Genomic DNA, 20,956 nt, shown 5'->3' on the forward strand with positions numbered 1-20,956 from the left:
TCTCAATATTTACCCAGGCGCGGACATACCCCCTAATCGTTGCTTGGCAGTTTGCCCAGACAGATCTTCCCGCCACCCGTTTCCAAGACCTGATTTCGCCAGCCCCAGGAGCACATTGACAAGGACACCCTCATCTCTCCATGCCCCCTTCTTACTGGATGACCGCATAAAAATAGGGTGGGGCTAAAATGAAACCAGAAGGCGAGAAGCAGCCTACACAGATACGCAAAAAGGGGCTGCAGCCTCAAACGCTCCATTTACGTGATACCTGTCTCCTCCCACTCACAGAAGTGACATGCGGGTAGGAGATCTGTGTACAAACTGAAGAACTTATTGCAGGGCACTGCTTTATGCAGCAGCCTCCACCCTAGATCCCCAAGGTGCATGGGACTTCAATTGAGGACCTCCCTCACCTCCAGGTGGAAAGGCTGACTGCCATGGCGTGTTGGGACGGTGGACAAGGGCTAGGAAGTGGAGAGTGTGGAGCAGCAGCCCACAGAGGTACCCCCTACTTCCATCCCTGAATGGAACTGCGGGTGTCAAGGAGAGATGGCTCGGCTCTCGGATGAGATTGCAGGGCCTGGCCCGAGAAGCAGCTCAGCCTCAGTCGCTCCACACACCTAAGCCGCACTGACATATGTGGAGGTAGGGAGCTTCTTGGGAGAGTGTGACAGGACAGTGCGGAAGGAGCTTCACTCTGTATCTTATGTGTCCTGGGAGTGTATAATGAGATAGTGTGGAGGGAACTTTACTCTATGTTGACCAATGGTGGTAGAAGATTGGTTAACTGGCAGGAGGCAATGACTGTGAATAAAGAGGACCTTTTGAGTTCTGCAGGCGTTGATGTTGGGACCACTTTTTTAAAAAAATTATATTTCAATGATTTGGATGTCAGAATTGATCTCTTTGTGGACAATACCAAGAGAGGTGTAGGGGTAGGTCACGTTGAAGAAGCAAGGAGTCTGCAGAAGAACTTAGATTGGAAGAATGGGCAAAGATGTGACAGATAGAATATGGTGTCGAAAGACAAAAGAGATGATTGTGGATTTCAGGAAGGCAAAGGTTAACCACTCTCCAATGCACATCAACAGTTCTGCCTTGGAGAGAGTAAAGATCACAAAGTTCCTTGGTGTTCACATAACCAACGATCTAACCTGGACCCATAGCACCCCCTCATTAGTCAAGAAGGCTAATCTACGCTTTCTGAAGAGATTGATGCGTGCAAGGCTCCCTGTCCCCATTCTAAAAACTTTCTACAGGAGCACCATCGAGAGTGTCTGGTCTGCCTGAATCACTGCGTGGCACAGAAGCTGCAAGGCACTGAAGACCCTAGAGGATAGTAAAAATGACTGGGAGGATTAGCTTCTTCCCTTAGGCTGTGAGATAAGTGAGTGCCCTGCATTGCCAAGATCTCGTCACTCGGTCAGTGAACTTATTACTGTTCTGTTACTGCTCATCTGTGCTGTGCACTACGTCTTATACAAACCACATTTCCAGAAAAGCTGGGATATTTTCCAAAATGCAATAAAAACAAAAACCTTTACTTAACTGACTAAAGTACAAAAAGATTTTCAATAGTTTTACTGACAAACTTGATTGTATTTTGTAAATATACACAAATTCAGAATTTGATGGCTGCAACACACTCAACAAAAGTTGGGACAGAGGCATGTTTACCATTGTGTTACATCATCTTTCCTTTTAGTAACACTTTTTAATCGTTTTGAAACTGAGGATACTAATTGTAGTAGATTTGCAATTGGAAATTTTGTCCATTCTTCCTTGATAAAAGACTTCAGCTGCTCAACAATCCGTGGTCTCCGTTGTCTGATTCTCCTCTTCATGATGCGCCATACATTTTCAATAGGAGATAGACCTGGACTGGCAGCAGGCCACGCTGTTGTAGCCCGTGCAGAATGTGGTCTGGCATCGATTCTGCTGAAATAAGCATGGACGTCCCGGGAAGAGACATCGCCTTGATGGCAACATATGTCTCTCTAAAATCCTAATATACGCCTCAGAGTCAATGGTACCACCACATACATGCAACTCACCCGTGCCGTGGGCACTGATGCACCCCCATACCATCACAGATGCTGGCTTTTCCACCTTTCGCTGATAACAATCAGGATGGTCATTTTCATCTTTGGCACGGAGAACTCGACGCCCGTTTTTTCCGAAAACTAGCTGAAATGTGGACTCATCTGACCACAGCACACAGTTCCAGTCTTTCGGTCCATCTGAGATGAGCTCGGGCCCAGAGAAATCACCGGTGTTTCTGCATAGAGTTGATGTATGGCTTCCTCCTTGCGTAATACAGTTTCAAATTCCATTTCTGGATGCAGCGATGGACTGTATTAAGTGACAATGGTTTTCCAAAGTACTCCTGAGCCCAGGTGGCTATCTATAACTGTCACAGTAGCATGATGGTTTCTTAGGCAGTGCCGCCTGAGGGCTCGAAGATCACGCGCATTCAACAGTGGTTTCCGACCTTGCCCTTTACGCACTGAGATGTCTCTGAATTCTCTGAATCTTTTCACAATATTATGTATTGTAGATGTTGAAAGAGCTAAATTCTCTGCAATCTTGTGTTGGGAAATGTTCCTTTTGAACTAACAATTCTCTCACGAATTTTGGCACAAAGGGCTGAGCCACGACCCATCCTTGCTTGAAAAGACTGAGCCTTTGATGGACGCTACTTTTATACCCAGTCATGATACCTCACCTGCTACCAATTAGCCTGCTTAATGTGGAGTCTTCCAAACCAGTGTTACTTGAATATTCTGTGCACTTTTCAATCTTATTTTAACTCTCCCAACTTTTGTTGAGTGTGTTGCAGCCATCAAAATCTAAATTTGTGTATATTTACAAAATACAATCAAGTTGGTCAGTAAAACTATTGAAAATCTTTTCTTTGTACTTTTGTCAGTTAAATAAAGGTTCATGTGAATTAACATATCACAGATTTTTGTTTTTATTGCATTTTGGAAAATATCCCAACTTTTCTGGAAATGGGGTTTGTATTTTATTAACTAAACTGTGGTAATATTTTGTGTTATGTGCTGTGAGTGATATACATTTTGTGGGTGTCCGGTGGTCCAGAGGTTATCTCATTTAGTTGTATATACGTACATTCAGATGACAAACTTCAACCTGAACTGCGACAGTGTATGCTCATGGGCTTTGATAAGGAGGAATAAGGGTGTAGGCTATTTTCTAAATCAGGGGTGTCAAACTCATTTTAGGTCACGGGCCGGATTGAGCAAAATGCAGCTTCATGCGGGTCAGATCAGTCGGATGCGTGCGAACGCAGCTTTCGTTGCCTCCGTTTTTTCAGCCTGCTCTCATGTGTCTCAGTCTCTGCTATAACTACAAAGTGTTTCACTTTACAAATTCCGTTTCTTATGAAGAAGACTGCCGAGCAAGACTGCTGAATAAACACTAAAAACCCTGAAAACCCGGTACCTGAATAAACTCAGCATTAGCCATATCATACGCCATAGGCGCTTCGATTACTGGGGCCAGCTTTAATAGGAATTAGATATTATCTCGCGGGCCAAAGATAATTCCACTGCGGGCCGGATTTGGCCCGCGGGCCTTGAGTTTGACATATATGTTCTAAATGGTGAAAAAATTCAGAAATCAGCAGTACAAAGGGAGGTACTCATGCAAGATTCCCTAAAGGTTAACATGGATGCATTCTGAGTCAATAGTCAGTAAACCATTCATTTTGAAAGGACTGAAAATTAACAGCAAGGTTATAATGCTGAGGCTTGACAAGACATTGGTCAGATTGTACTTGGAGTATGGAACAACACACACAAAATGCTGGAGGAACTCAGCAGGCCAGGCAGCATCTAGGAAAAAGAGTACACTCAATGTTTTGGGCTGAAACCCTTCAGCAGTACTCACAGCAGTTTTGGGGATATCTAGGAAAAGATGTGCTGGCATTGGAGAAGGTCCAGAAGTTTCAGGAAAATTATTCTGGGAATGAAAAGGTTAAGGTACAAGTAACATTTGATGCTCTGGGACTTTTCTTGCTGGAGTTTAGACGAATGAGCTGGGATCTCATTGAAACCTATCGTAAACTGCAAGGCCTAGATAGAGTGCATGTGCAGAGGATGTTTCCTATAGTGGGGAATTTAGGACATGAAGGCACAACCTGGGAATAGCGAGACATCCCTTTAGAACAGAGGTGACAAGGAATTTCTTTAACTAAGATGGTGAATCTATGGAATTCATTGGCTATGAAGGCCAAGTCATTGGGTATACTTACAGCGGAGTTTGATAGGTTCTCTGGTAAGGGCACCAAAGGGTTTGTGGAGAGGGCAGGAAAATGGGGTTGTGAAGGATAATATAATCAGCTATGATGGAGCAGACTCAATGGCCCAAATGGCCTAATTCTGCTTCTGTTCAGTCTCATGGTGATCTTCTCAGTTTTTATTCCTAACACATGTTGCATGGAGCATTTAGCCTCGAGGTCAAAACCCACTTCACTGTCAAACTCCAGATTCTTCCCCTTTCACCTTTTCTGTTCCATCTGAAGCAATGGACAGGGCCAGGGGTGGGACAGAATTTGCAAAACCCAAAGACTATTGACGTCATATTCCTAAGCGTAAACCAGATGAGATTCCTGGCTGATGCACCACTCCTGCTTTTACTGCTCTGCCTCTGTGTGACCATTACTGCCAACAGCCTCCCTTTTTTGATGCAAAACTTTGTGACTTCCCATCCATACACAACCCACAAACTTGTCTGATTGTGTCTCTTTTGCTTGCACTGTCCTGCCTTTGCACAATCTGTAGTTTAATTTTATGTATGATTTGCATACAATTTATATTCTGCGGATCTCCAGGACCAAGGTGACTTACACCGCCGTACGTTTTTCATTGTACCTGTACCTCACCACAAATGACAATACACTCGAGCCAACTTGAAGAGCCTGTTTCCACACTGCCAGAACTCTCAGCAAAGTCCAAACACCACCTCCGACTATATTTCCCTCAACTCGCACCAATGTTGATATGTTTAGTTTACTTTTTTTATGCACGAGTCATTCCAGTTTGAAGTCCACTTGAAGTTACATTTGTCTTTTGTTTGTATGTGCTGTGCTGCAATCCCTGGCACATATACCCTAGGTGTATATGCCTATGGTAATCAAATTAAATGTGAAATGGTCCCTGTGTTGTAGCCCTTTCCAACATAATGTGTGGTGTGGGGGAGGGAGACAGGGCTTCATGGTTCCGAACGTTACCGATTCTAGCAGCTGCAAGGCAGGCAGTGGGCTCACAGTGACGGGCTCACCTGTCTCCATAGAGCAGAGGCTTGGTCAGGCACTGTGTACAGGCCTCGTGGAACCAGTGCTGACACCGGTAACACTGCAGCATCTTCACATTCCACCTAGAGAGAGGGAGAGAGAGCGAGCGCTTATTAGAGTGTTTTAGAGACAGAGAGGTAAAAACAAAGATGCATTTTTCAGCAGCTTCACCCATTCTGCAAATTCCAGGGCAACTCTTGAGCTGGACACACGGCGATACTACAGGAGGGTCTGGGCAGAAATCTAAATCCTTTCCACGTCAATCTGAGGACAAGCAACATTTTTCTATCCCTGAAACCAAAGGTACTTGTAGGATAGTGGGAACAAAGGCTACTTCCATCTGCCACAAATTCACATGGAAACAGACCTTTGACTCCTAAGTCCATCCCAGATTAGATGTCAACCGCCCATTTGATCTGAACTACTTTAATCCCATATTGATTCTTCCAATATACCCAACAACTAGTGTGAGTGAGTGGCAATGTCTGTGGTGGTGGGGGAAGGGGGGTGGAGAGCTGATGGGAATGCAAAGAGAATAGAATGGATGGCTGATGGCCAGCAGGGGGTGGGCTGAAGGGCTTGGCTCTGTGTTTTACCTCTGGAACTCCAGAACTAGCTTCTGTGTGACTGTATTCCCTTTAAGGGTCACTGAACTCTTGGTTCTCCAATACTGGGCAATTTGTATATTCTTCCGTCCTCTTTGCCCATTTGGAACAGAAATTAGGAGGAATTTCTTTAGCCAGAGGGTGGTGAATCTGTGGAATTCACTGCCACAGACATCAGAGTAGAAGAAGCCTTTGGTTACATTTAAAGTGCAGGCTGATAGGCTCTCGATTAATCAGGGCATCGAAGTTCATGGAGAAAAGACAGGAGAATGAAGTTGAGAGGGACAACAAATCAGCCATGGGGGAATTGCAGAGCAGACTCGATAGGGAAAATTTCCTAATTCTGCTCCTATACCTTACAGTCTTCTGGCCCTCCCTCCTTTGTGAAGTTCAAAAATGTTCCCAGTCCTTTAGAGTCATAGAGAAGTACAAGCACAGAAACAGACCTTTGGCCTATCGAATCCATGCCAAAACCACTTAAGCTGCCTACTTCCATTGACCTGACCTTCATATCCCTACTATCCACGTACCCATCCGAACTTCTCTTAAACGTTGAGATTGAGCTCGCATGCACCACTTGTGCTGGTAGCTCATTCTACACTGAGTGAAGTAGCTTCCCCTCATGTTCCCCTTAAACTTCTCACCTTTCACCCTTAAACCATGACCTCTGGTTGTCACCCCACCCAACCTCAGTGGAAAAAAGCCTGCTTGCATTTACTCTATCTGTATGCCACATAATTTTATACATACTTCTATCAAATCTCCTCTCAGTTTTCTATGTTCTAAGGAATGAAGTCCGAACCCATTCAATCTTTGGCTCATTGCCATCTCCAGTAACGATATTCACCTCGTAAACACCAGAAATTCTGCAGATGCTGGAAATCCAGAGTAACACACACAAGATGATGGAGGTACTCAGCAGGTCAGGCAGCATCAATGGAGGGGAACAAACGATTGACAAATCAAGCTGAGACCCTTCTTCAGGACTCATCGGGGTTGTTCATTCATCAGGGCTCATTCCTCTCCGTAGATGTTGCCTGAACCGCTGAGTTCCTGCAGCATTATGTGGGTGTTGCAGAATCCCTCGTGTTTATGATCTGCTGCTCCACTGTGAAGTTTGTTCAATCTTCTTCTACCCTGAAGATGATTAAATCTTTTCTTCGGCGTCCCGATGACAGGACCTGGCCCCAAATGTTGACAGGTTCTTCAGCCCTTCACGCCTGCGCCAACCAACAGGGATCCCTTTGCATTAATTCTATTTATCAGCAACTGGGGATGATTTAAGTGTTTCATCTATATTGCTCTCACATGTTGAGAGAGTCTGTGTCCACCAGCCCCTCAGGCAATGTATTCTGGATTCCAACTACCCCCTGGGTAAAGAGGCTTTTCCTTCAGAGCCTTCTGAACTCCTGGCCTCTCACCCCAAACTTATGCCCTCTTGTTTTTAACTGATTTAGAGTCATAGAGCGCTACAGGCCCTCTGGCCAATTCAATCTCTGCTGACTTGCTACTCTGCCGAGTCCCATCTACCTGCACGAGGACCAGGGGCCTCCGTACACTTCTCATTCACGTAATGATGCAAACTTCTTTTAAATGTTGCAATTCAAACCGCATCCACCACTTCCATTGGCAGCTTGTTCCACACTCGCACCATCGTCTGAGTGAAAGAACCCCCTGATATTCCCATTGAATATTTCACTTCACCCTTAACCTATGATCTCTAGCTCTAGACTAACCCAACCTCAGTGGAAAAAACCTGCTTGCATTTACACTATCTATGCCTTTCATAATTGTGTATACTTAGTGCAACAAATCTCTCCTCATCCTTTCATGCTCCAGAGAATAAAGTCCTAACCTATTCAATCTTTCCCCTGTAACTCAGGTCAAGTCGAGGCAACATCCTTGCAAATTTTCTCTGTATTCTGTTAATATCTTTCCTGAAGGTAAGTGACCAGAATTGTAGAAAATACTGCAAACTTGGCCTCACTAACAAGACTGCAAGATATAGGAGCAGAGTTAGGCCATTTGGCCCATCGAGTCTGCTCTGTCATTCCATCATGGCCAATTTATTATCCCTCTCAACCCCTTCTCCCCATAACCTTTGGTACTGATTAAGCAAGAACCTATCAAATATACCCAATGAACTAGCAATGAATTCCACAGATTCACCACTCTCTGGCTAAATCTTATACAGTTTCAATACAACATCCTTACTCCCTAATCATCTGCCACCTTATTCTTCTTCCTCTCCTCCCCCCAGCTTCTCAGTCTGACTTCTCCCCTTTCTTTCCCGTGCTGAAACATTTACTGTTTCCTCTTTTCTAGAGGTGCTGCCTGGCCTGCTGAGTCCTCCAGCATTTTGTGTGTTTTGGCTCAGTGGACAAAGCCTATGGACCCTATCTATAAACCTCCATCAAATTTCTCTCAATCTTCTACATTCTAGGGATTATGTCCTAACTTGTTTAACCTTTCCCTGTAATTCTGGTCCTCAAACCCCAGCAAAATCATTGTGAATCTTCTCTGCATTCTGTCAATCTTATTTACCTCTTTCCTAAAATTATGTGATTAAAACTAGACATGATACTCCAAATTAGGCCTCACTGACATCTTACAAAATTTCAACATAACATCCCAACTCCTTACTCAATACATTGATTTATGAAGGCCAATGTACCAAAATCTTTCTTTACCACCCTACCTACCTGTGACACCACTTTCAGGGAATTATGGATCTGTATTCCCAGATCCCTCTGTTTTTCTACACCACTCAGTGTCCTATCACTCACCATGTAAGACCTACCCTCCCAAAGTGCAACACCTCACAGCTGCATTAAATTTCATCCATTTTTCAGCTCATTGTCGCAGCCTGTCCAGATCCCACTGTATGTCCACCCCCCCCCCCCCCCAATCCAGGTGTCATCTGCAAATTTGCTGTTTCAGTTAACCACATTATCATCTATATGTGGATGATAAATAACAACAGACCCTGCACCTACCCCTGCAGTACTCCACTAATGGCAGGCCTCCAGTCAGACAGGCAACCATCCACTACCACTCACTGGCTTCTTCCATGAAGCCAATGTCTAATCCAATATACTACTTCATCTTGAATGCCAAGTGACTGAACCTTCTTGACCAACCTCCTATGTCTACTTTGCCTAAGACTATGTAGACAACACCCACTGCCTTGCCTTCATTGACATTCCTGGTAACTTCCTTAAGATCTCTGTAAGATTAGTTAGACAATGTGTACCACACAAAAAGTGATTTTATTATCCCTAATCAGTCCCTGTCTATCTAACTAATTATATACCTTGGCCTTTAGAATATCTTCTAATAACTTTCCCACTATTGATATAAGCACACTGGCATATTATTTCCTGGCTTATTCTTTGAGCCTTTCTTAAACAACGTGACAACATTAGCTATCCTCCAATCCTCCGGCACCTCACCTGTGGCTAAAGATGTTTTAAGTATCTCTGCTAGGGCCCCTGCAATTTCTGCATGCCTCCCACAGGGTCTGGACCTGGGGATTTATCCACCCCAACTTGCTTCAAGACAGCAAACAGCTCCTCCTATACAATCTGTGTGGGGTCCGCGACCATACTGCTGCATTGTCTCACATCTATAGACTCTGTGTCTATCTCCCAAGTGAATACAGATCCAAAAAAAATCCATTGAAGATCTCCCCCATCTCCTTCAGCTAAACCCCTCTGTGTAGCACTTGCAAACCTTCCCACTAAGATATTAAACCCCCTTGAGTTCAGGATCAAACCGTCCCTTCTGTACAGGTCCCACCTTACCTGGAAGTGAGCCCAATGGGCCAATAATCTGAAGCCCTCCCTACTGCACCATCTCCTTAGCTACGTACTAAAGCGTATGATTTTCCTGCTTCTGGCCTCAAAAACAGGTGGCATGGGTAGCAATCCTGAGATCACAATCCTGGAGGTCCTGTCCTTTATCTTAGCACCTAACTCCAGAACTCACTTTGCAGGACCTCATCAGTCCTCCTACCCCCGTCACTGAAACCAACATGGATCTCCATCTCTGGCTGCTTACTCACCCACTTAAGAATGCCCTGGACTCGATCAGATATGCTCCTGACCCAGGCACCCAGGAGGCAACAAACCATCTGGTAATCTCATTTTCGTCCACAGAACCTCCTTTCTGTTCCCCTAACCAACGAATGCCCTAACATTACATCACCTCTTCTTCCCCCTCCCTTCCCTTGTAAGCCCCAGAGACAGACAGTGTCAGTGACATAACCACTGTGGCTTTCCAGCTTTGGTTTCCAGCATTTTCTGATTTTACTTCAATTTGCATGTTTCAACCCAACCCCCCTCGTTCCCCTGGAAGGGGCTGGGATGGAGCTGGAAGGAGCCTGTGGAGGTTCTTCAGAACCTACCCTGGAGAAGCTACTCATGGGTCTTTCCCTGATGGCCTCCCACAGCCAATGGCAATTGGAGCGATGAGCAGGGAGACACAGTTCATGGTAGGGAGTCAAGCGGCTTTCTCCCAGTTGCAGAGTCAAAAACTGGAGGGCACAGGTTTAAGGTGAGAGGGTGGTGGCTGTATGGAATGTGTTGCCAGAAGTGGAGAGGGTACAACATTCAACAGGTATACGGATAGGAAAGGATCGGAGGGACTTAGACAAAATGCAGGCAGGTGTAATTAGTTCAGGAAGGTACTTGGTTAGCAGGGACAAGTTGGGCCGAAGGGTCTGTTTCCATGCTGTATGAATCTTTAGCCTCCAGCTCTGTCGAGCCTCGGATTCTGGGTCAGGGCTACTTGGGAAGAGCATGGAGGACTTCCAAAACTGGGGCGGGAGAGGTTCCAAACATTCACGGATGCAGAGTGAGGGATGTTGAAACAACTTATGTTAAAATTAGAACTTACAACACAGTGCAGCACAGGAACAGACGTCCATATCCTTCCATTTCTGAACACCCGTGAACCTATCCAGAAGCCTCCTGAACAGCCCTGCTGTATCTGTGTCCGTCACTTTTCCAGACAGCACATTCCAGGCACTCATCACTGTGTAAATATCACCTGCCCCACACACCTCCTCTGAACTTGCCTTCTCTCATCTGTAGTTCTAGGCCATTAATTTAGTCCCATTGTAGCTAATGGACAGGGCAAAGGGCTGGATCGTGAAGGTGGGGGGCAGTTAGTGCTGCTGTCTCACACCACCATGCCTAACTTTCCCCCAGCAATGTGTATCAACAGAAGGTCATTATAGTAGATTCAACATGGGTTTGAGGTCAGAGCACGAACTAATAAACCACACTACATAACCCCTGCCCCACCCCAGGATCCCAAGCTCAATAAACCTCACTGCCAGGGTCCTGAACTCTATTAAGCATGAGCGTGCACACACATGTGCACCCCCCCACACACACCCCACCCCAGAGTTCAGAGAACATCAGAGGGAAGGCATTGGGTGGGGTGCAGAAGACATTCCGGGAGGAGTGTGCGTGTGGGAAGAGACCGACTTGGCAACCGACCTCTGCAAAACCAGCAGAGGCAGGTGGGATACTCACTCGCCAGGGCCGCCGCAGTAACAGTAACACTGCTGCTGATTGGTGAGGTGCTGGGAGTCCCACTCCAAAGACTCAAGCTGGTAGGGCAGCGCCTGCTTCATAGCCAGCATGGCTTTGGCATAGAGACCCTTCTTCAAGGCTCCTCCTTTCTGGCAGAAACACAAACAGAAACATGCACAGACCTTGGTCAATAACATGAACACACACTTCTGAAGGAAATTGACAGAGAATCTATCTACCTGTGCCTTCATGTGCGTGTGCGGCTAAAATTTGGCTAAGGCTCCTTTGTAATGTCCTGCACTGTAAATGACAGTTTGGTGCTTTGTAAGAGGGGTAGGTGTACTTGAAATTCCTGTGCTACACTTTGGAACTCTCTACACCGGCTCCTTCGAGGTTTCATTGGCGCCGGACCCAGACAAGCCCAATCACAGAAAGTGGCACCCTCGTCTGAGCAGGAGGGCTGCTCACTCCAGATACCACACCATTCCATCACCAAGACACTCGTCAGTTCCAACGACAGTGTGCAACTCGAGTCGGAATTGCTATTCAGTGAGATTGCAGGAGACACACTGGTGGGTTAATTAGCTACAAAATCAGGTTTATTACTACTGACATATTGTGAAATTGTTTTTTTGTAGCAGTACAGTGCAATACAGAAGATGTACAATAAATTGCAACAAGAAACATTAATGAAATTAAATTAGTGCAAAGAGAGACACAAATAGAGGTGGTGTTGGTGTGTTTATTATACGTTCAAAAATCTGATGGCAGAAGGGAAGACTAAACTAAGATCAGAACAGATCTGTACGACTGGATTCTGTACATGGAGATGTTGGACTGGAGAGCTTCAAACAGGCCTTGAATCACCGGTGTGAATAACAACTGGAAACTGAAACGAGGTCAAGTTGGTGAATGCTACCTTACCAGGTAGACCTGGGTACAACAGCCTACCATCCGGTTGTCTTATTACTATTCAGCTGTAGTACTGTCTTATCTAAAGACATTGCTACCTGACCGACAAAGCTGTGGGTTCTGGGTTCTCCAGAGCATCACCCTCATTTCACCATCTGCTGAGCACCAGAGCTGCCCAGGTCGACAAGAGAGCCTGTCTTACCTTGGTGGCCACGGCAAAAACACAGGAACGGCAAATCCACGAGGGTGGGGCCACCCCGTCAGCCTTGATTGGTGGGGCATGGCACTCCTGGTGATACCCTGCAGGGCAAGAGGAGAAAGTGGTTCACATTGAGATACCTCGTGCCAGACTGTGGTCAATGGGGCAACACCCAAGGGGTGTAGGCTTGAATCTCTCCGGAGTCCACTGGCAACCACACCACCACTTCCATAGTGAAAGAGAAATTAAGGGTTAATGTGAAGCAAAGCAACATTCAACAATTATAAAGAATAAAGAATATAAAAAATAAACCCACCCATGAAGGACAGTCATGTATGTCTGAATAATGAATCCAAAAGGTAATATATCGAATATTAATTGCCCAGTACTACAATCTAAGATTTGGCAAAGCCATACCAACATCCTTTTTTAGTTTCTGCAATAAAGGTTTACTCAATCTAGGATTTTTATTATTCCAAATATAGGATGGAATTTTAGAGTCTATTCTATCAAAAACCAGTTTAGGAACAAAGGAAGGGACTGCTTGAAATGTATACAAGAACTTCGGTAGCACTATGATTTTAAAAGCATCAATTCGACCAATTAATGATAGCGTCATAGGAGACCATTTAGAAAGTATTTGTTGCGTATAATCAATTAATGGGAGAAAATTATATTTATACAGGTCCTTAAAATTTTTAGTAATTTTAATACCAAGTTAAGTAAAGTGATTTTTAACAATACTAAAAGGCATTTGATTGTATTGATCCAAGTGATTATTAACAGGAAATAACTCACTTTTGTGTAAATTTAATTTATATCCAGTTAAACTACTGAATTCAGAAAATATAGGTAACATAGAAATAATATTTCTTAGGATCTGAAATTATAGACTAACATATCGTCTGCATACAACAAAACCTTATGCACTTAATACCCTGAACATTATTGGAATCCCGAAGAGAAATAGCAAGAGGTTCTAAAGAAAAGTTAAATAACAGAGGACTGATAGGACAACCCTGCCGGGTACCGCTGTATAATCTAAAATAAGGAGATTTTCGATTGTTAGTTATAACTGCAGCCATAGGAGCTTGATAGATCAATTTGATCCAGGAAATGAAACCCGGACCAAAATAAAATCTTTCTAAGATCTCAAATAAATAAGACCACTCCACCCTACCAAAGGTTTTCTCGATATATTACCTCCATATATATTAAATGTATTACCTTTTGCATTTGGATATATAACTCAATATATATTCCATATATTACCTTTTGGATTCAGTATTCAGACATACATGGCTGTCCTTCATGCGTAGGTTTGGAGAAAAACTCGGTGAAGGGGTATTCTTTGGCCTTTTTTGCTTTCTAAGATTGGTAGACAAGACCTCAATCCCATTATTAAACATACGCTAAGAAATTGGTTTCAGTTTAGCAGATTTTTTGAGTTAAATAATTTTGTTCTTTCTATAAAATCCATCTCAACTATTTTTTTAAACCATAAATTTTAGATCAGGCCTTCTTAATTTGGAAAACTAAAGGAATAATAACTTTTTCGATTTGTTTATAGGGGATTGTTTAATGTCTTTCACTCGGTTAGCGGATGAACATGACTTATTTATTGCATACTTTTTTTTTTAGATATTTACAAATTAGGATTTTTTTAAAATATATTTTGCTTCCAAATTACCCCTCTGCTTATCCACCTAATATGACAGACACCCTTTTTCAGGTTAAACCGCTTCAAAAAGGACTGATAGCTACAATTTATAAATGGCTATTGAATTTACGAATGATATCTAATGAGAATATAAAAAATAGAGGTAAGGTACAGGCATTTAATAAAATGTAATAAGTTCCAGTGTGTATTTACAATGTAAACCAGTTTAAAGAGCAGTGCAGTGACTCAGGCAATAGATTGGTGGGGGGGGGGGGTAAGGGGGCTAACTAGAGCGGCTGATCAGATTAACTACCTGGGGGAAAAACACTTTCCAGATGGCATGAATTTTTTGTTTCAATGGCCCTACAGCACTTTCCAGAAGGGAGCTTTTAGAAAAGGCAGTTTGCAGGGTGGGTAGTGGCCGCAATTATTTTTTGCCTGCTTTCTTGTCCTGGATGCATAAAAGTGGTGCAGAGAGATGTCCTCCCCAGGATGGCACAGTGATCAAGCGCCAGAGACACACTTGTGACCCTGACCTCCGGCACCGTCTGCCCATGATTGTGTAGTTTGCACATTCTCCCCGAGACCACATGGGTCTTCACTGGCTGCTGTACTTTCCTCCTATGTTCCAAACACGTGCAGGTTGGTGGACTAATTGGCCACTGTAAATTATCCCTAGTGCATGGCTGAGGGCTACAATCCAGGGGGAGCTGATGAGAAAGTGGGGAGAATTAAAGTGGGATCAATACACAAGAAGTATAAATAAGTGGTTAGGTGGTTGATGGCCAGCACAAATTGGTTGGATCAAAGGGCCGACTTCCCTGCTGCTATTCTTTCTGATTTCATTGACGATCCCATGGGAATAATTCAAAACAGCAGCAAATCCTCACTGTATCCCATCAAAATTTTTAATCCCTTAGCCAAGATCTCTTGTAACCAAGATGTGGAGGTTGTAATCATTGTTGTCTGTGGGAGTTTGTGGCAACATTGCTTACTATGGCAGTGACTCTACTGCGAAGGGACATCACTGGCTGAAAAACCAGGTGTGGGGAAAGCCTCTGGAGTAGCAAGTCTCTTGTCAAATATTAAATCTTTTTCATAATCTGGGCTGCAAACACGAAAAGACCTGCTTAGATCTACACCCACCACTAGGGGTCAGTCTGGAGTCACTGACGTATCTTGGGTTGCACACAGGCAGCATGTTGGTCGTCAACGAACTGCATGTTTTTTTTTAAAAACACTTATCCTATGGTCTGGTACCCGTCATTGCTACTGACTTTCTTTTTAAAATCTGAAAACTATTATTAACTGAATTTTTAATTCCACAGCTAGCATGGTGGGATTTGAACCCCGATCACCGCCATTGTGGGATTTGAACCTTGAACTTGCTCTCGGTTCCAGGGCTCCGGGTGTCAACATGTCAAGCTCACCAAGTCTGCTCAGACGGGAGCCTGTGTCCGTCACTCCCCAAACCGTAGGTACACTGCACATAAACAGGCCCTTCAGTCCATGCTGACCTACTTGCCCCATTAGGGCCAGATCTTTCTGTGTCTTACCTATTTAGAGTATGTCCCTTAAACATAATGATTGTACCTGAGGCAGAATGTTCACCACCCTCACTGAAGAGAGCAGTAGGGGGGAAAATTAGGCTGGTGGAGGGGCAAGACGGGTTTGTGGAGCAGGTCACATGGATGGGGAGGTGAGACAGGTCATGGGCCATGGGTTTGGGAGGCCAGGAAGCAGAATAGTTACCAAGAATAAGGCCACCTACAAACCCAGAAACTCCAGACCCTGGACCTTGCCCCACATTGAATAGGTCCACAGCGAGACTTCAATCTCAGCCCCAGTCTCCTGCAATCACCCCCTATCATTCTTCCCACCCAGAGCTCTATCCATCTCTCTCTTGAAGGTTACTGAGCCCTCTTCGGAAGAGGATTTCAAAGCCTTGCCAACCTCTGACCATGTTAACTTCGCCTGATCCCCCATCCTCTGTGACCCCTGGAGCTGGACACAGCAAATGGGCAGAGGTGGGGGAATATCTCCAACTCCACACCCTCCACCTCATTTACCCTAAGCACTTACAGTACTGTGAAGAGATCATTCTGCCCATCTTCTGAATTTGTATCCAAAGTGAGCAAATCCCAGCTCACTGTCTATCTAACCCAGGAGTTCCCAACCTGGGGTCCATGGATCCTTTGGTTAATGGAACTGCTCCATAGCATAAAAAAGGTTGGAACCCCTGATCTAACCGTTCCGTCTGACATACCCATCCATTTTTGTTTCATCCATGTGCCCATCCAGGAGCTCTTCAAGTGTCCTTATCATATCGACCTCTATCAGGACTCTGCCAGTGCGTTCCACTCCCTCTGTAAAAACAATTACCGTACCTCTGATATCCTCCCCTATACTTTGCCCTACTCACCCTCAATGGATATCCTCTGGAATTAGTTACTACCAGCCTGGGAAAAAGACGCAGGTTGTCCACTATCTATCCCTGATCACCTTATACATCATCTATAAGCACTAAACCTGTGTGCATTTATTCATTCCTGTGAGATCAGCTCTTGTTAACCTTTTGAGAAAGCAAACAGGGAGCTAAAGTGTATAAAAAACAATTAAAAGTAAGACAAATTCAAAGACGATGCGAAGTCCCAGGTGTGGAGACCCCGCTCTGCCACAAAGCACTGCAGGCTGCCATTCCTTACCTTGCTTGCATTTCGCACAGGTGACGATCAGGTTGTGCTGGCTGGAGGTGTTGTCACTGCAGAGGAAGCAGACCTGCTCCGAGCCTGGGAGGGCAGCTGGAGACACAGAGCGAGACATCGTGTTACTGGCATCACAAGGTCAACAGAGTGAAGAGGTGGGGTTAACACCCAGATCCCGATGCCACTGTCACTGGGAGCAATGGATCGCAAGGCTGTGTTACGTCTGAGCTGCACCGTTGTGAGGGGTGGGACTAGAATGGAGCAATCTAACGCAGGGTGGGGTTACAGCAGGGCATTTGAACCTCTGCATTTGATACACCGAGAGACAAAACATCACACCATTAAAAGCCATAGAGTGTGTTGGCCTTCTAGTTGAGGGATGGAGTTGAGGTAATGCGGCAGCTCTATAAAACTCTGTTTAGCCCACACGAGAGTCTGTGTGTTCAGTTCAGGTCTCATCGTCACAGGAAGGATCTGGAAGCTTGGGAGAAGGTACAGAGGAGATTTACCAGGATGCTGCCTGGTTTAGAGAGTATGTTTTATGAGGATAGGTTGAGCTAGTGAGACGAGAGGTAACTTGGCAGAGGTGCATAAAATGATAAGCATCATAGAAAGTGAGCACTTTGCTTCCAGAGCAGCAATGGCTAATACCAGAGGGCACAATTTTAACGTGTTGGAAGGAGGCATTGGGGGGGGGGGGGGGGGGGTTGCTTTGTTTACGCCAACAGTGTGTGGAACACATTGCCAAGGGTGGTGGTAGAGGCAGATACATTAGGGGCATTTTATAAACTCATAGACAGGCACATGGAAGAAAGGAAAATGGAGGGCTGTGGGAGGGAAGTGTTAGACTGATATACCGATGAATAGAGGGGTCTGGAGAAAATAGCACAGAAGAGGAATTGAGGGAAGCATAGATCAGCCCTGATCATAATGAATGGCAGGGGTAGGCTTGAGGGCGCTGGTGGCCTAAACCTGCTTGTATTTTGTAGGAATACGAGGTAGTGTTGTGCTGTATTTTTCCCATGTTTTAGAACAAAGATTATAGAACAGTACAGGCCATTCGGCCCACCACATTGTGCCAACCTAAATAAACCTACTCCACAAGTAATCTAACCCTTCCGTTCCATTTTTTTTTTTATTTCCATGCGCCCATCTAAGAGTCTCTGAAATACCCCTTTTCTATCAGCCTGTACCACCACCCCTGGCAGTGTGTTGCAGGACTCACCACTCAGTAAAAAAACAAATACCTCTGACATCTCCCTTAAACTTTGCTCCACTTATCTTATTCTCTGATATTGGCCATTGCCCTGGGAAAGAGATGCTGGCTGCCCACTATTACTCCTGTTATAGTTTTAAGCATCTCAATCAAGATTCCTCTGATCCCCCTTTTCTCCAAAGAGAAGAGTTCTAGCTGACCTAATCTTGCCTTGTTTAACACATTCTCTGATCTAGCTAGCATTCTGGTAAATCTCATCTGCAAGCACCCTAAAGCTTACTTGTGCTTCCTATAATGATACGGCCAGAATGTAACACAGTACTCCAAGGATGGTCTGACCAGAGTAGATACTCACAGGGGTATATGTCCTTCCACATCTCCCAGAACTCGGAGTTGTCCTCGAAGCGAACGAGGCAGATATGCTTCCAGCGGTCCACCTACACACCAAGGGAACGGAAGGCAGGCAGTGAGTGTGATGCCACAAGGTCTGTGGCCTACACATTGGCAGCACTGGTGGGGACTGAACAACACTCAATGCTGGTACTGATCTGTCCAGAACACATTACCAGCAGAAACTGGGCAAGAAAGGAAGCCTCCCCTTCCAAGCCCCACCCAACATCTCAGCACCTTACAGAGAGTGTTGAAGGCTTCTGAACCATGAACTCTCTGAGACCACTCTGGGCCCATTCCCCATCCTGACCACACTCCCCAGTGGGTGGCTGGACTTTTCCCCCATCGATCTTAAAGAGGGATTAAGGAGTAGAAGTACTTAGTTCTGTGACAGATGCATCAGAGACAGAGAGAATGTGAAAGTGGCTTTTGGCATGCTGACCTTGTCAGGGCACTGAATGTAGATGCTGGAAGGTTCTGCTGCAGTAGTACGTGATGGTGAGGCCACATTGGAATATGGTTTTCAGTGTGGTCACTCTGCTATAGAAAAGATGTTATCAAGTGGAAAGGGGTGAAGAATAGGCTTACAAGAATGTTGCTGGGACCTGAGGGACCAAGTTCTCTCAAGTTCCGGCAACTTCTCACTGCTGCCATTGGAGAGGTGGCTCATGAACCTTGGGACCCACACCACCAGGTTCAGGAACAGTTATTACCCCTCAGCAATCAGGTGTGGATAACTTCACTCACCTCTACGCTGAGATGATTGCGCAGTCTAAAAACTCACTTTCAAGGACTCTACAACACATGTTCTCATTATTTATTTGTTTGTTTGTATTTATGGTTTGTCTTTTGCAAATCGGTTGTTTGTCTGCCTTTGGTGTGCAGTTTCTCATCGATTTCTTTGTATTTCTTCGTTCTACTGTGAATGCCCTCAAGAAAATAAATCTCAGCAGTGTATGGTGACATATACACACTTGGAACTTTGAATTTATGGAGGGAGTTTGAGACTTTCTCATTGGAAAGTAGGAGAGAGAGGAGTGGTCTTATAGAGGTGTAAAAAAATTATGAAGAGGACAGAGCGTTTGAATGCACTCAATGTTTTCCCCAGAGCTGGAGAACCAAAAGCCTTGTCAGTGATAACAAACTCGACTATGATTCATGCATCTGCTGAAATGTCTCTTCATCTCTGCACATAAAGCCCAACAACTACTATTTGCATTTGTGCTGTGGTTCCAGTTGCCCAGCGAGGTAACCATGTAAACACCCATTCCAATCACCCTCATACACTAGACTAAGGTTCCTGTTCCAATCGTTTCATTGGCTCCATGTCCTAATTCTAACCAATCCCTCTGATGTTTTGCTCCATTTCTTTCCCAGACTCCGCACAGATCCAAGTTCTATTTGCCTACATGGGCCCATCGTTTAGCTAAAGCCCTCCATACTTTCAAAGACCTTTGCTGGTCACATCTCCTTCTCCGACCCTGATTCTATGAAACTTTCACTGCTTCACCTGGAGGGTCTGGACAACGAGGCGAGAGGTTGAGGTTCTGAGCGCATCCTCTGGGTAACTGTTACCTTCCGGATCTTGCCCAGGTACAGCAGGCCATCGCTCCAGCGAGCCAGCACGTCCTGGCCCTCCCAGAGCCGAGTGTGGGTCCCTTCAGCGCCCCCTCGGGCTCTCCTCTTGCTCATCGGAGTGCAGTCTCTCCTGGCCTTCAAACGTCTCCCTGAAGGCTTGTTCTCCATGGTGCTTGGCAGGGAGAGAAGGGTTCGGGAGGGGGTTTGAGCTGCAGAGAGAGAGAGAGAGAGATAAAGTGAGAAGCAGAGAAAGAGACAGAAAGTCAGAACTGAATGGCAGAATTAGCATCCTATCCGAATGCATAACAGCTTGGTCCAGCAACCAACCACCGCAAGAAAATTCAGAGAGCTGTGGACACAGCTCAACACATCATGGAAACTAACCTTCCCTCTAGAGACCACGTCCACACTTTCTGTCGCCTCAGCAAAACAGCTAGTGTAATCAAAGACCTCACCCACCACAGGCATTCCCAATTCTCCCTCTCCCATTGGGCAGAAGATACAAAAGCCTGAAAACTCAGACACCAGGGCAAATAGTTTCTACCACCTTGTTATAAAACTACTTAATGGCGCCTAGTACTATAGAACAGATTTTTGACATCGCAACCAACCCCATTATTATCTTGCACTTTACTTTCTCTGTAGCTGTTACACTTTATTCTGCATTCTATCTTCCAGTTAAAGATGGCGCAGGAGAAACTCAGCGACTTCTTACAGGCAGCAAAGAAAACAACTAAATACCTTATTAATAACAATCAACGCTAACAATGAGAAGGCGAGGTGAGGCAACATCGAGGCAAGCGGAGGCAGGGTCAAAGCAGTTATGGCATCCCT

At 45.0% G+C, this 20,956-nt stretch overlaps 1 protein-coding gene across 12 annotated transcripts in view; it reads right to left on the bottom strand.

Annotated features, from left to right (window-relative positions):
• LOC140717235 (PHD finger protein 1-like) overlaps positions 1-20,956 on the bottom strand; it is a 92,696-nt gene that overhangs the window by 35,418 nt on the left and 36,322 nt on the right. For all 12 annotated transcript variants that reach the window (XM_073030594.1, XM_073030602.1, XM_073030676.1 and 9 more), the window contains 6 exons: positions 20,120-20,331; positions 18,510-18,591; positions 16,939-17,034; positions 12,577-12,674; positions 11,463-11,611; positions 5,305-5,400 (listed from right to left, as the gene is read on the bottom strand). In XM_073030594.1, the coding sequence (XP_072886695.1) occupies positions 5,305-5,400; positions 11,463-11,611; positions 12,577-12,674; positions 16,939-17,034; positions 18,510-18,591; positions 20,120-20,331 (733 nt within the window). The remainder of the gene's footprint in view (positions 1-5,304; positions 5,401-11,462; positions 11,612-12,576; positions 12,675-16,938; positions 17,035-18,509; positions 18,592-20,119; positions 20,332-20,956) is intronic.

The sequence above is a fragment of the Hemitrygon akajei genome, chromosome 2, assembly GCF_048418815.1.
Source record: "Hemitrygon akajei chromosome 2, sHemAka1.3, whole genome shotgun sequence".
NCBI lineage: Eukaryota > Metazoa > Chordata > Chondrichthyes > Myliobatiformes > Dasyatidae > Hemitrygon > Hemitrygon akajei.